This window comes from Oncorhynchus kisutch, linkage group LG12 (genome assembly GCF_002021735.2).
Source record: "Oncorhynchus kisutch isolate 150728-3 linkage group LG12, Okis_V2, whole genome shotgun sequence".
NCBI classification, from domain to species: domain Eukaryota; kingdom Metazoa; phylum Chordata; class Actinopteri; order Salmoniformes; family Salmonidae; genus Oncorhynchus; species Oncorhynchus kisutch.
This window is the reverse complement of record NC_034185.2, coordinates 26,069,378-26,082,092: the sequence shown is the minus strand read 5'-3', so window position 1 is coordinate 26,082,092 and position 12,715 is coordinate 26,069,378. Positions and strand designations below refer to the sequence as shown.

At 41.8% G+C, this 12,715-nt stretch overlaps 1 protein-coding gene across 3 annotated transcripts in view; it reads left to right on the top strand.

The window, feature by feature from the left end:
- LOC109900784 (calcipressin-2) overlaps positions 1 to 6,769 on the top strand; it is a 119,919-nt gene extending 113,150 nt beyond the window's left edge. For all 3 annotated transcript variants that reach the window (XM_031837240.1, XM_020496600.2, XM_020496601.2), the window contains one exon: positions 4,082 to 6,769. In XM_031837240.1, the coding sequence (XP_031693100.1) occupies positions 4,082 to 4,239 (158 nt within the window). In that variant the 3' untranslated portion in view covers positions 4,240 to 6,769. The remainder of the gene's footprint in view (positions 1 to 4,081) is intronic.
- Positions 6,770 to 12,715: the final 5,946 nt, after the last annotated feature.

Here is a 12,715-nt window from a genome sequence, read left to right as displayed (position 1 = left end):
ATGGTGGAAAATAAGTATTTGGTCAATAACAAAAGTTTATCTCAATACTTTGTTATATACCCTTTGTTGGCAATGACAGAGGTCAAACGTTTTCTGTAAGTCTTCACAAGGTTTTCACACTGTTGCTGGTATTTTGGCCCATTCCTCCATGCAGATCTCCTCTAGAGCAGTGATGTTTTGGGGCTGTTGCTGGGCAATACGGACTTTCAACTCACTCCAAAGATTTTCTATGGGGTTGAGATCTGGAGACTGGCTAGGCCACTCCAGGACCTTGAAATGCTTCTTACGAAGCCACTCCTTCGTTACCCGGGCGGTGTGTTTGGGATCATTGTCATGCTGAAAGACCCAGCCACGTTTCATCTTCAATGCCCTTGCTGATGGAAGGAGGTTTTCACTCAAAATCTCACGATACATGGCCCCATTCATTCTTTCCTTTACACGGCTCAGTCGTCCTGGTCCCTTTGCAGAAAAACAGCCCCAAATCATGATGTTTCCACCCCCATGCTTCACAGTAGGTATGGTATGGTTTGGATGCAACTCAGCATTCTTTGTCCTCCAAACACGACGAGTTGAGTTTTTACCAAAAAGTTATATTTTGGTTTCATCTGACCATATGACATTCTCCCAATCTTCTTCTGGATCATCCAAATGCTCTCTAGCAAACTTCAGACGGGCCTGGACATGTACTGGCTTAAGCAGGGGGACACGTCTGGCACTGCAGGATTTGAGTCCCTGGCGGCGTAGTGTGTTACTGATGGTAGGCTTTGTTACTTTGGTCCCAGCTCTCTGCAGGTCATTCACTAGATCCCCCCCGTGTGGTTCTGGGATTTTTGCTCACCGTTCTTGTGATCATTTTGACCCCACAGGGTGAGATCTTGCGTGGAGCCCCAGATCGAGGGAGATTATCAGTGGTCTTGTATGTCTTCCATTTCCTAATAATTGCTCCCACAGTTGATTTCTTCAAACCAAGCTGCTTACCTATTGCAGATTCAGTCTTCCCAGCCTGGTGCAGGTCTACAATTTTGTTTCTGGTGTCCTTTGACAGCTCTTTGGTCTTAGCCATAGTGGAGTGTGATTGTTTGAGGTTGTGGACAGGTGTCTTTTATACTGATAACAAGTTCAAACAGGTGCCATTAATATAGGTAACGAGTGGAGGACAGAGGAGCCTCTTAAAGAAGAAGTTACAGGTCTGTGAGAGCCAGAAATCTTGCTTGTTTGTAGGTGACCAAATACTTATTTTCCACCATAATTTGCAAATAAATTCTCTTATTCTCTAATAATTTTCAAATTTTGTCTGTCATAGTTGAAGTGTACCTATGATGAAAATTACAGGCCTCTCATCTTTTTAAGTGGGAGAACTTGCACAATTGGTGGCTGACTAAATACTTTTTTGCCCCACTGTATCTACATAATTTTCCTACCTCATGATGCCATCTATTTTGTGACGTGCACCATTCCCTCCTATAGCAAAGCACCCACATAACATGATGCTGCCACCCCCGTGCTTCACGGTTGCGATGGTGTTCTTCGGCATGCAAGCCTCCCCCTTTTTCCTCCAAACATAACGATGGTCATTATGGCCAAACAGTTCTATTTTTGTTTCATCAGACATTTCTCCAAAAAGTATGATCTTTGTCCCTATGTGCAGTTGCAAACCGTGGCTTTTTTATGGCGGTATTGGAGCAGTGGCTTCTACCTTGCTGAGCGGCCTTTTAGGTTATGTCGATATAGGACTCTTTTTAATGTGGATATAGATACTTTTGTACCAGTTTACTTCAGCATCTTCACAAGGTCCTTTGCTGTTGTTATGGGATTGATGTGCACTTTTCGCACCAAAGTATGTTCATCTCTAGGAGACAGAAAGCATCTCCTTCCTGAGCGGTATGGCAGCTGCGTGGTCCCATGGTGTTTATACTTGCGTACTATTGTTTGTACAGATGAACGTGGTACCTTCAGGCGCTTGGAAATTACTCCCAAGGATGAACCAGACTTGTAGGTGACTGCAATTTTTTTTCTGTGGTCTTGGCTGATTTCTTTTGATTTTCCCATGATGTCAAGCAAAGAGGCACTGAGTTTGAAGGTAGACCTTGAAATACTTCCACAGGTACACCTCCAATTGCCTCAAATGATGTCAATTAGCCTATCAGAAGCTTCTAAAGCCATGACATAATTTTCTGGAATATTCCAAGCTGTTTAAAGGCACAGTCAACTTTTGACCCACTGGAATTGTGATACAGTGAATGTTGTTGTTGTTGGAAAAATGACTTGTGTCATGCACAAAGTAGATGTCCTTACCAACTTGCCAAAACTATAGTTTGTTAACAAGAAATTTGTGGAGTGATTGAAAAACGAGTTTTACTGACTCCAACGTAAGTGTATGTAAACTTCCGACTTCAACTGTATTTTCCTGTTGTGGTAACAACTGCTTGTAGAACTATTTTTGTTTGATTAAAAGATCCTTCACTTGTGATAGAGACACCACTGTCCTCAACAGTACTCCCGCCGGCTTTGGTCTTTGTCATGGTGCTAGGAACATAGGTTACGCTGTTAGTCCTCGCAGTTCCAGACAGGGCAGGTTACAGGGAAGATCGAAAACAATAAACAGCAGTGATCTAGACAGACACAGAACCTGGAAAATCCGCAGTCCCAGCCACAATGACTAACCGCATCGTGGGCTGAGTTCAATCCTTCAAGAAAACCCAGCTAGCTCTATATGCAGCTAGCTAGCAGCTGGGCTAGCTGCAAGCCCAAATAGCTACTCAGACCAGTCCTTGGTCGGCAGGATCACTAGACAGAGACAAGCAGTCCCAGCAACTGATGCCAACTACATCGCGGGATTCAATATAAAAAGTTAGCTAGCTACTAAGAACTTTCCAATGCACCATAGAAGTAGCAGTGCAGTGTGTGTGTGTGTTTGGTCGAGCCTCTTTGCAAACAAGATGTGTGTACTGACTGCCCAGGGCTAATGGTATACTTTGATTCAGCTCTCTATCCTGCCCCTCCAATAAATCACGCACACCGAGCACATTCAAATATTTTCAAAAGCCAAATGCAGCCGTTTTTATCTCAATATCAAATAATTTATTCTTAAACTTACTGCAATAATTTTACATTTAAATTGTAAAAAATAGCTGTTTAAGTGAAAAGCTATTTCTCAGGCAAGAATTTTGCTCACACTGTGTAGGAGTGGTTTGAGTGAAGGGCCTATTTGGAGGAGCTTAGTGGCAAGAATATGTACTGTAACCTGAAAACTGGCTGTTATTGGCAGAGGGGTTTGAAACTCTGTTTGTTATTGGTCTATTAACTTATACTGCCTGGTAATGTCGCCAGGCAAGCAAAACTTGCTTATTAGAAAGTCCTGTGTGAATTGTATTCTGAACCAGCAACTATCAGGAAATAACTCTGATCACATTTCCACAGTGTTCGTTTCATCAGCTGTTGTACAATATGTATGAACGGGATTTTGGCAAAGACTTTAATATTTTCTTGAAGTTTTATTGGGTGCACACACACAGACAAGCACACTTCTATTGATTGGCCAACATTACTGTACTAGAATCATACCACTTGGCCCAAGGGATGCCGCTGCTATACCTCAGATACATAGACATTCCTAATATGTCACAGAACTTCCAGGTTTAAGAACAAATTCTTATTTACAATGACGGCCTAGGAACACTGGGTTAACTGCCTTGTTCAGGGGCAGAATGACAGATGTTTAACTTGTCAGCTCGGGGATTCAATCTGGCGACCTTTAGGGGACTGGCCCAACGCTCTAACCACTAGGCTACCTGCCGCCCCATATTATCTCAGTCTTCCCTGTGTTGAGGTCCTTATAACCAGATAATTACAAAGACTGTATATTCATCTTCTGCTCACTGAAATGCCCCCAATTCATGAGTAGAAAATCCTAGAGTTTGCCTCGTCATACTGAACGTGGGCTCCCTCTTGAGGTCATGTATTCTACTGTAGAAAAATGTTCTGAGATCTGCTGCTTTGAATTCTGAAATGTCTGCCTTGTACTTACCTTCTCTCTCTGTCTCTGTTTCTCCCGCTCTCTTCTCACTCACTCTGTCTACAGGAGAGAAGTTTGAGCTGCATGCGGGAACAGAGTCCACTCCCAGCGTCGTAGTCCACGTGTGCGATAGCGACACAGAGGAGGAGGAAGAGGAACCAAAGAATTGCCCCAAACCAAAAATCATCCAGACCCGGCGCCCTGACCTTCCTGTGTCCAACTGAACTCTGTCCCCCTGCCACTTCCTGCCGTAACATCCTCGTGTGGAGGAAGGAGAATTTGACCCCCACCCATCTCTCTCACAGGAACATTCCCCATGTTCAGCCTTCCCGCCTTAAGGCTGTCCGCCTGGGCCAGAGGGGGAGTGATCTCTGTTCCTCGTCCTCGCCGACATACAGCCGTTGATGTGCTACATGTATGATCACAGAGTTAGTTTCCGTCCACTATCATTTTCACATTTCTAGTTGCAGCCACCATGCCCTCAGTGATTGGTTCCTCTCTTTATGATTCTGTTGATGTAATGTCACACAGTTAGCAGTGATGGGGCAGCACCTTGCTTTGAGCTCTTAGCGGTTGTGGTGCATGCCAGTTTAAAGAAGCCCATAGGTCGCTTTTATGGACTGTTTGCTGGACGTTAGCTTTGCTCTCGCACCACTGCGTTTGTACCACAAGCACTAATGATGAATAGCACTTCTCTCATCAGGGCATGTTAGCCACTGAGGTGGTGAGGGACTGGTGCTGCATGAATTGAAGTAACCCTAAGGAATATTATAAATACTCAATACTTAAAGTTGTCAGAGGTTGTTCCTCATGTTGTCAGTGCTGTCTGTCGACCATGGGATTTTTTTTATCTTGCCAATGCATGCACTGGTCTGATACAGTTTGTGTATTTACTTTGCTCCGTTTGCTGTATGCAACTGTCAATGTGACCTCTCTCTCTTCTTTATCTTCTCTCTCTCCTCCCTGGGTGTTCTGGCTATCGGTGTTCTTCACAGAAAACAATGTTTAAACCTGTTACAAGCCATGCGCCTTCAAGTGAAAACATTATGTACAATGATATTTCTGTGATTTTTCCTCAATGTGAAATGTTCTGTGTCCATGTCTTGTCCCTGACAGTCTGTTTTAAAGAAAGAGGGGGGAAAAAGTGAACTAAGAAAAAAAAACAGAATGACCCTTTCCTCCTAGGGAAAAAATGGATAGCCAATCAGATGTCATCACGTGAAGACAGTCTATAAAGTGCATGGTTACATTTTTATAGAGATATTGTGTTGTTTGAGAACAGTGGTTCAGGCATGGGGTTTCCTTGCAGTTTGTGTGCTTCTGTAGAGAGCGAGAAAGAAACATTTATTCAGACTCATAAGGAATAAGAAAATGCATCACAACGATCTTGTGAGGATGAAAAAAAAACTACGTATTATGTTACACAAAATGTTCCAAGTGCTATTACACAGTTTCTGTGAAAATGGTCAAGGGGAATGACACTCACTCACACATCATTTTTGTTTCCCTTTGTGTGTTTTGTTGAGTTTTTCCTGTGTTGGTGCAATGAGTGTCTTGGTATGCCTGAATAACTTATAGGACTATAGAACAAGCTCTGTACAAAATGCATTTAAAATGCCCTGTCTGTTTGTGGAGAACCGGCGTTGTGATCAGTTTGCTATTGACCTTTCCTGTTTTAGACACTACACCAACACTGAGATTCTACATTTTTTTGACACACTGATTCCACCCTGGTGCTTTTCTACACTCTAACCACTCAGCCTGTAACCTCACAGAGTCTGTCATTTCAACCCCGATCTCTGATGATGATGATGATAAATCCAATGGTCTGATTTGATGAACCAGTTCAAAGTGTGCTGATTGATAATATGGTTTACTTCACCAAGCTCCAGTAGGTTGCGCTAAATGCCCTTTTCTTCTACCTGCAATATCTCCCCATCTGCTTATAATTGACGTTTAAAGCAGATCAAATGTTGTTGGTAATAATGTGCCACTATCCTTTTTGAAAAACACAGACATCAAATGAAATTGAATACGGTCCCTATCTATTTCTAAAAACACCAGGTTTGAATCATGGAACATTTCTTTCTTTGAAATGGTTGGGGTAACAGTAGTCCTTCATCCTTGTTTTGTTTCGTACATGCTGGTTTTAAGACACTCTTCCCTCACTGCATTTATCTGATGGTTACCAACAACACAATAACATGCCCCTGTCCAAATTATGTACTACAGCCACCATTACAACCCAAAATGAGGTGACTTGTATACATGCAATGACTTTGTTTCTAGATTTTGGTGTTTTTCGCCTAGACCCCTGGTCTGTTGAATCTGCTCTATAAGCTTGTCCTGCAGTCATATCCTTAAACATAAACACAGTAAGACTTCTGCATGTTGTCAATATGTACCTGTATGTGATTCAAAATGTCCAGATATTTGTATTTTACAGATTTTTTTTTTCTCCATTTATTTTTGAAATCATATTATTGTCTGTTTTCTTCTGAGAGTCTGTTGGATTTGGGAAGTAGTATCAGTGATGGGGGGGAACCAATATCTGTATTGTGTAAAACTTGTGCAACACCTTCAATGTACTTGTCATTCTACATGTACAACCTGCCTGCCTACACTAAGGATACATATCTGTATATATTAATCAATACTATTTTTACTGCATTTTTGTACAAATATTCATGGTAGCCATGTAAAAGTAGTTGACATGATTCTACGGTAGTATTAAAAGAGTTTGGTTTTAATGCATTGCCTTGTTTTTAATGTGTCCTACTGTTGCTTATAGGCCTACTGATTTTATAGGACAATAAGGGGGAAATTCTCAAGTCTACATCCCCTCCCCAGCCCCCATTTACTAAGAGATTTGACTCCCATCTTGACTCCTCCATTCTCCTAACCTTCACTCAATCACTTTCTCTCCCGTGTGCATCATCAGTGTGTAAGACTAGTCACGGCCAATTTCAGTGTCAATGTCAATTTAAATTGTATTTCTTAAGAGCTATCATCATTATACCGTGTTTAATTTTTAACAAAGAGGACATCACTGTGATAAACAGCGTTCATCTCTCTCGTGTTCCTTATTGCTTTATCGGCTGTTGGAGAACACTTGTTATTCCCCTCACTTAACTGTTGCTGTGGGTTCTCTAGGGCAACACTGTCGCAACAGACATCAATCACTGTTGCCCTCCCCTTCTATCAGTCTTCTACAATATGACACTGATGTACAGGCTATGTTTATGTAGGCTTAAACTTTAGAGGGCTAAGTCCTGTGTTGATGGGGTGAACAGGGTCAAAGCAGATATTTACAACAGTCTGAAAGCACATGAAAAGTGGTGTCTTGACTCCCCCTCCTCTCCTCCGTCTCCTGCCTCCTCAGCTGGTCGGTCTAGTGGCAAGATGAAGGTGTGTTTGGCCCTGACATCCAGACATGAAGCACTCTAACTGGCTCCCATATACAGTGGGTTCCTAAATGATTGACACCCTTGATAAAGAGGAGGAAAAATGACTGTGTAAAATAAATAATTCAAATACTGAGCTACGGGTAACTGCCAAAAATAAAGGAAACCCCAACATAGTTTCTTAATATGGTATTGGGTCACCATGAGCCAGAACAGCTTCAATGCACCTTGCTATAGATTGTATACGTGTCGAAAACTATCGGAAGGATGTGACACTATTCTTCCATGACAAATTCCATCATTTAAGTGTTTTGTTGATGGTGGTGGAAAACATTGTCTCAGGTGCCGCTCCAGAATCTCCCATAAGTGTTCAATTCGGTTGAGATCTGGTGACTTGAGACGGCCATGGCGTATGGTTTTCATACTTGTCAAACCGTTCAGTGACCACTCGTGCCCTGTGGAGTGGGGGGACATAGTCATCCTATGGAGGCATAGCCATGGTAGCCAAAATAATGGTCTTCTCAACATTTTTAAACATGACCCTAAGCATGATGGGATGTTCATTGTTTTACTCAGGAACCACACATGTGTGGAATCTCCTGCTTTCAATATACTTTGTATCCCTAATTTACTCAAGTGTTTCCATTATTTTAGCAGTTACCTGTATATTGTATGCTCCCAAAAAATTGGGAAATTATATTATTTTATTCTAATGCATTGCTCAGGCAAATAGATTTGGTTAAAACAAGTAATATAATTTTTCTCAAAAAGGTAGTGGTCAAAATGACTGACACCCCTGTTTTCAATACCTCACCTTGCGAGTATAGAGCCCCACATTGGAGGTGTCATAATACCCATAAAACCTAGTGGTCAGACAGGGAAATGGTTCCAATAGTTTTTCCACCATTCATTTTTCCCATATGGAATTTTAGAAACACTTAAAATAAGGGCTGTGCTTCGTCTCGGCTTATCCTGTCGTGATGTTTTGATAATCATGTAAATCTCTCTCGGACAAGGTTACTTTTATCAATATATTTGTCTCCATTTACTCTCAGATTCTAAAATGCTAATTAGCATCAAAGTAGACATGCAAGACTATAAATCCCTGCAAGCTCCTGTACATCATCTCTAGCTGACAGTTTTGCCAACAGGTAATGTGTCAATTTAAAACTTGCAGAAGACAGTTCACAAATTTGACCGTTTAAAGACATGTAGCCAATTTATTCATTACTAAATGTAGCTAATATTAGATAGTTAATCCAGAGATTCTTACTTTGCCTCGATTCGGCAGTCTCGTCCAGATCATGGCATTTGTAGTTCTTTATGATAGCCACATCAACAGCTAATTAGCATTTTATTTTGGGGGGGTAAATGTAGGTGAATATATTGATAAAAATCACCTTGTCCAAGAAAGATTTACACGGTTATCAAAACGTCATGTCACGGTAAGCCTACATGAAACACAGCCTACATGAAACACAGCCTACATGAAACACAGCCTACATGAAACACAGCCTTTATTTTACGTGTTTCTAAAATCCCCTAAGGGAAAAATGAATGGTGGAAAAACTATTGGAACCATTTCCTCGTTTAACTGCTAGCTTTTATGGGTAGTATGACTCATTATGTGGTACTCCATACTGGCACTGAGCCTTTTTCTAACATGCTTTATCAGTTGGTGAACACATTGGGAGGAATCCTTGCCTGGAAACCGACGTTGAATTCACATCGGGCAGAAATTAGCTTTTGAATCAGGAAAGTTTCCTCTCACGACCTCTACAAGCCAGAATGTTGAATAAAATGATATTTTAACGTACTTTACCAGTTCACATTCCTACCTCCAAAATGACCAATCACATGGACAAGCAGGTAAAGTATGTTGAAATATCATTTTATTCAGCATTCTGGCTTACAAAGGTTGTGAGAGGAAAATTTCCTGATTAATATCTGTTCGTGTTATTTCCTATATTTCCTATATTAATATCTGTTCGTGTTAATTTCTGCCCGACGTATAATTCAATGCAATTCAACGTCGGGTTTCCAGGCAAGGACGGATCTTAGACAATCCTTACAGATCATTGATATCCTTTGTGTGCACTTATGGACTGCCCTCTCAATTCAAACCACAGGTTTTCAATGGGTTTCATGTCCGAAGACTGATATGTCCATTTCAAAAAGTTGCTTTTGTGGCCAATTAATCATTTCTTTGTGGATTTTGAAGTGTGCTTGGGGTCATTGTCTTGCTGGAAGATCCACTTGCGGCCAACTTTCAGCCTCCTGGCAGAGGCAACCAGGTTTTTGGCTTAAATGTCTTGGTACTGGATAAAGTTCATGACATCATTGACCTTAACAAGGGTCCCAGGACCAGTGGAAGCCAAATAGCCCCATAACAAAGATCCACCACTATATTTTACAGTAGGTACTGGGTTCTTTTCTGCTCATGTGTTCTCATTCAGATGACAAACCCACCACTGGTGTATGTGGCCAAAGAGATATATTTTCATGTCATCCAACAAATGTAAACGCCTGGAGTCTGCTAAATGGAATTGGCCCTTAAATTGGAACAGGTGCTTTGGACAGATGACATGAAAATAGATCTCTTTGGCCATGCACACCAGTGGTGGGTTTTGTGTCGAAATGGTGAATGCATAAGCAGAAAAGAACCCTGTAAAATATGGTTCAGTCTTACTGTGTCTGCAAATAAAGTCTTTGACTATCTCTATTCACAGTGACAGTATAACTTCTTGGACATCAGCTCAGTAAGGTGTGGTGTACTGTCCTCTAGAGGAGACATTTAGAATGGACTATAGGGTGAGAAGAATGCTTGCTTATGGTCACAACAGTGATATCAATATTGCAAAACATAAAACATTCACCAGGGTTGGAAAGTAAAATATTTTTTCTTGTAGGGTTAAGATTAGAGTGTGGGTTAGTGTTACTGCTGTAAGTACCAGTCTAGGGTTAGAATTAGTGCTATAGTTGTAGGTGCATTGTATTACCAGTCTAAGAGTTAGGGTTAGTTACACTAACCCTAACCCTTAAACATACATTGTAGTACAGCCATAGCACTCACCCCCTTCTATTTCATTGCGTAATAAAAATTCACAGCAGTAGAAATAAATCAAGTTGCAATATATGCATGGACCACTGGGGGGCAGTAATACCTTACCATTTTATAGGCTGACAGTTTTAGGGCCAAGTTTAAGCAACTGAGATTAGATTTTATGGGCGTTATTAAAAGGAATGATCATATCATCATGAAGTGAAATGCCACCATGAAATAGTTAGTCTATGACTGCCTGTTTTCATGTAGATAATATTGAAACCCCCCTATAGTGCTATTATGGCATGGGTCCTCAGATCCTCAAAAGGTTCTACAGCTGCAACATCGAGAGGATCCTGACTGGTTGCATCACTGCCTGCTATGGCAACTGCTCTGCCTCCGACCGCAAGGCACTACAGCGGGTAGTGCGAACGGCCCAGTACATCACTGGGGCCAAGCTTCCTGCCATCCAGGACCTCTATACCAGGCGGTGTCAGAGGAAGGCCCAAGAAATTGTCAAAGACTCCAGCCACCCTAGTCATAGACTGTTCACTCTGTTACCGCACAGCAAGCGGTATCGGAACGCCAAGTCTAGGTTCAAGAGGCTTCTTAACAGCTTCTACCCCCAAGTCATAAGACTCGTGAACACCTAATCCAATGGCTACCCAGACTATTTGCATTGCCCCCACGCCTTCTCCCCCTCGTTTACACCACTGCTACTCTCTGTGGTTATCATCTGTGCATAGTCACTTTAATAACTCTATCTATATGTACATATTATCTCAACTAACCGGTGCCCCCGCACATTGACCCCCTGTATATAGTCTCGCTTTTGTTATTTTACTGCTGCTCTTTAATTAATTGTTACTTGTATTTCTTATTCTTATCCGCATAATCCGTATTTCAACTGCATTGTTGGTTAGGGGCTTATAAGTAAGCAGTTCACTGTAAGGTCTACACTGGCTGTTTTCAGCGTATGTGACTAATACAATTTGATTTGATTTACGACAGATAGTGAACCACTGTACAATATAATCATTTCAGACCAGCTTGTTAAGATGTTGCATCATCTTTCGGTAAATGTGTGTGTGCGTATCAATGGTTGTTTTGGCGGGCGGTGCTGTGTGACTGTCTGTATGTGCATACATACAGGTACAGTTGAAGTGGGAAGTTTACATACACCTTAGCCAAATACATTTCAATTCAGTTTTTCACAATTCCTGACATTTAATCCGAGTAACAATTCCCTGTCTTAGGTCAGTTAGGATCACCACTTCATTTTAAGAATGTGAAATGTCAGAATAATAGTAGAGAGAATGATTTATTTCAGCTTTTATTTCTTTCATCACATTCCCAGTGGGTCAGAAGTTTACATACAATAAATTAGTATTTGGTAGTGTAACGGATGTTAGTGCTAAATAGCCGCGGCTTTTGTGGAGCGATGGGTAAAGATGCATCGTGGGTGACTGTTGTTGATGTGTGCAGAGGGTCCCTGGTTCGCGCCTGGGTATGGGCGAGGGAACGGTCTAAAGTTATACTGTTACATTGATGCTGTTGACCCGGATCACTGGTTGCTGCAGAAAAAGGAGGAGGTCAAAAGGGGGGTGAGTGTAACAGATGTGAAACTGCTAGCTTAGTTAGCGGTGGTACGCACTAAATAACGTTTCAATCGGTTAAATGTTTCAGGTAGCCTTCCACAAGCTTCCCACAATAAGTTGGGTGAATTTTGGTCCATTCCTCCTGACAGAGCTGGTGTCAGGTTTGTAGGCCTCCTTGCTCGCACACGCTTTTTCAGTTCTGCCCACAAATGTTCTATAGGATTGAGGTCAGGCTTTGTGATGGCCACTCCAATACCTTAACTTTGTTGTCCTTAACCCATTTTGCCACAACTTTGGAAGTATGCTTGGGGTCATTGTCCATTTGGAAGACCCATTTGCGACCAAGTTTTAACTGACTGATGTCTTGAGATGTTGCTTCAATATATCCACATAATTGTCCTCCCTCATTGATGCCATCTATTTTGTGAAGTGCATCAGTCCCTCCTGCAGCAAAGCACCCCCACAACATGATGCTGCCACCCCCATGCTTCACGGTTGGGATGGTGTACTTCGGCATGCCCCCCTCCCCCCTTTTCCTCCAAACATAACAATGGTCATTATTCCCAAACAGTTCTATTTTTGTTTCATCAGACCAGTGGACATTTCTCCAAAAAGTACGATCTTTGTCCTCATGTGCAGTTGCAAACCATAGTCT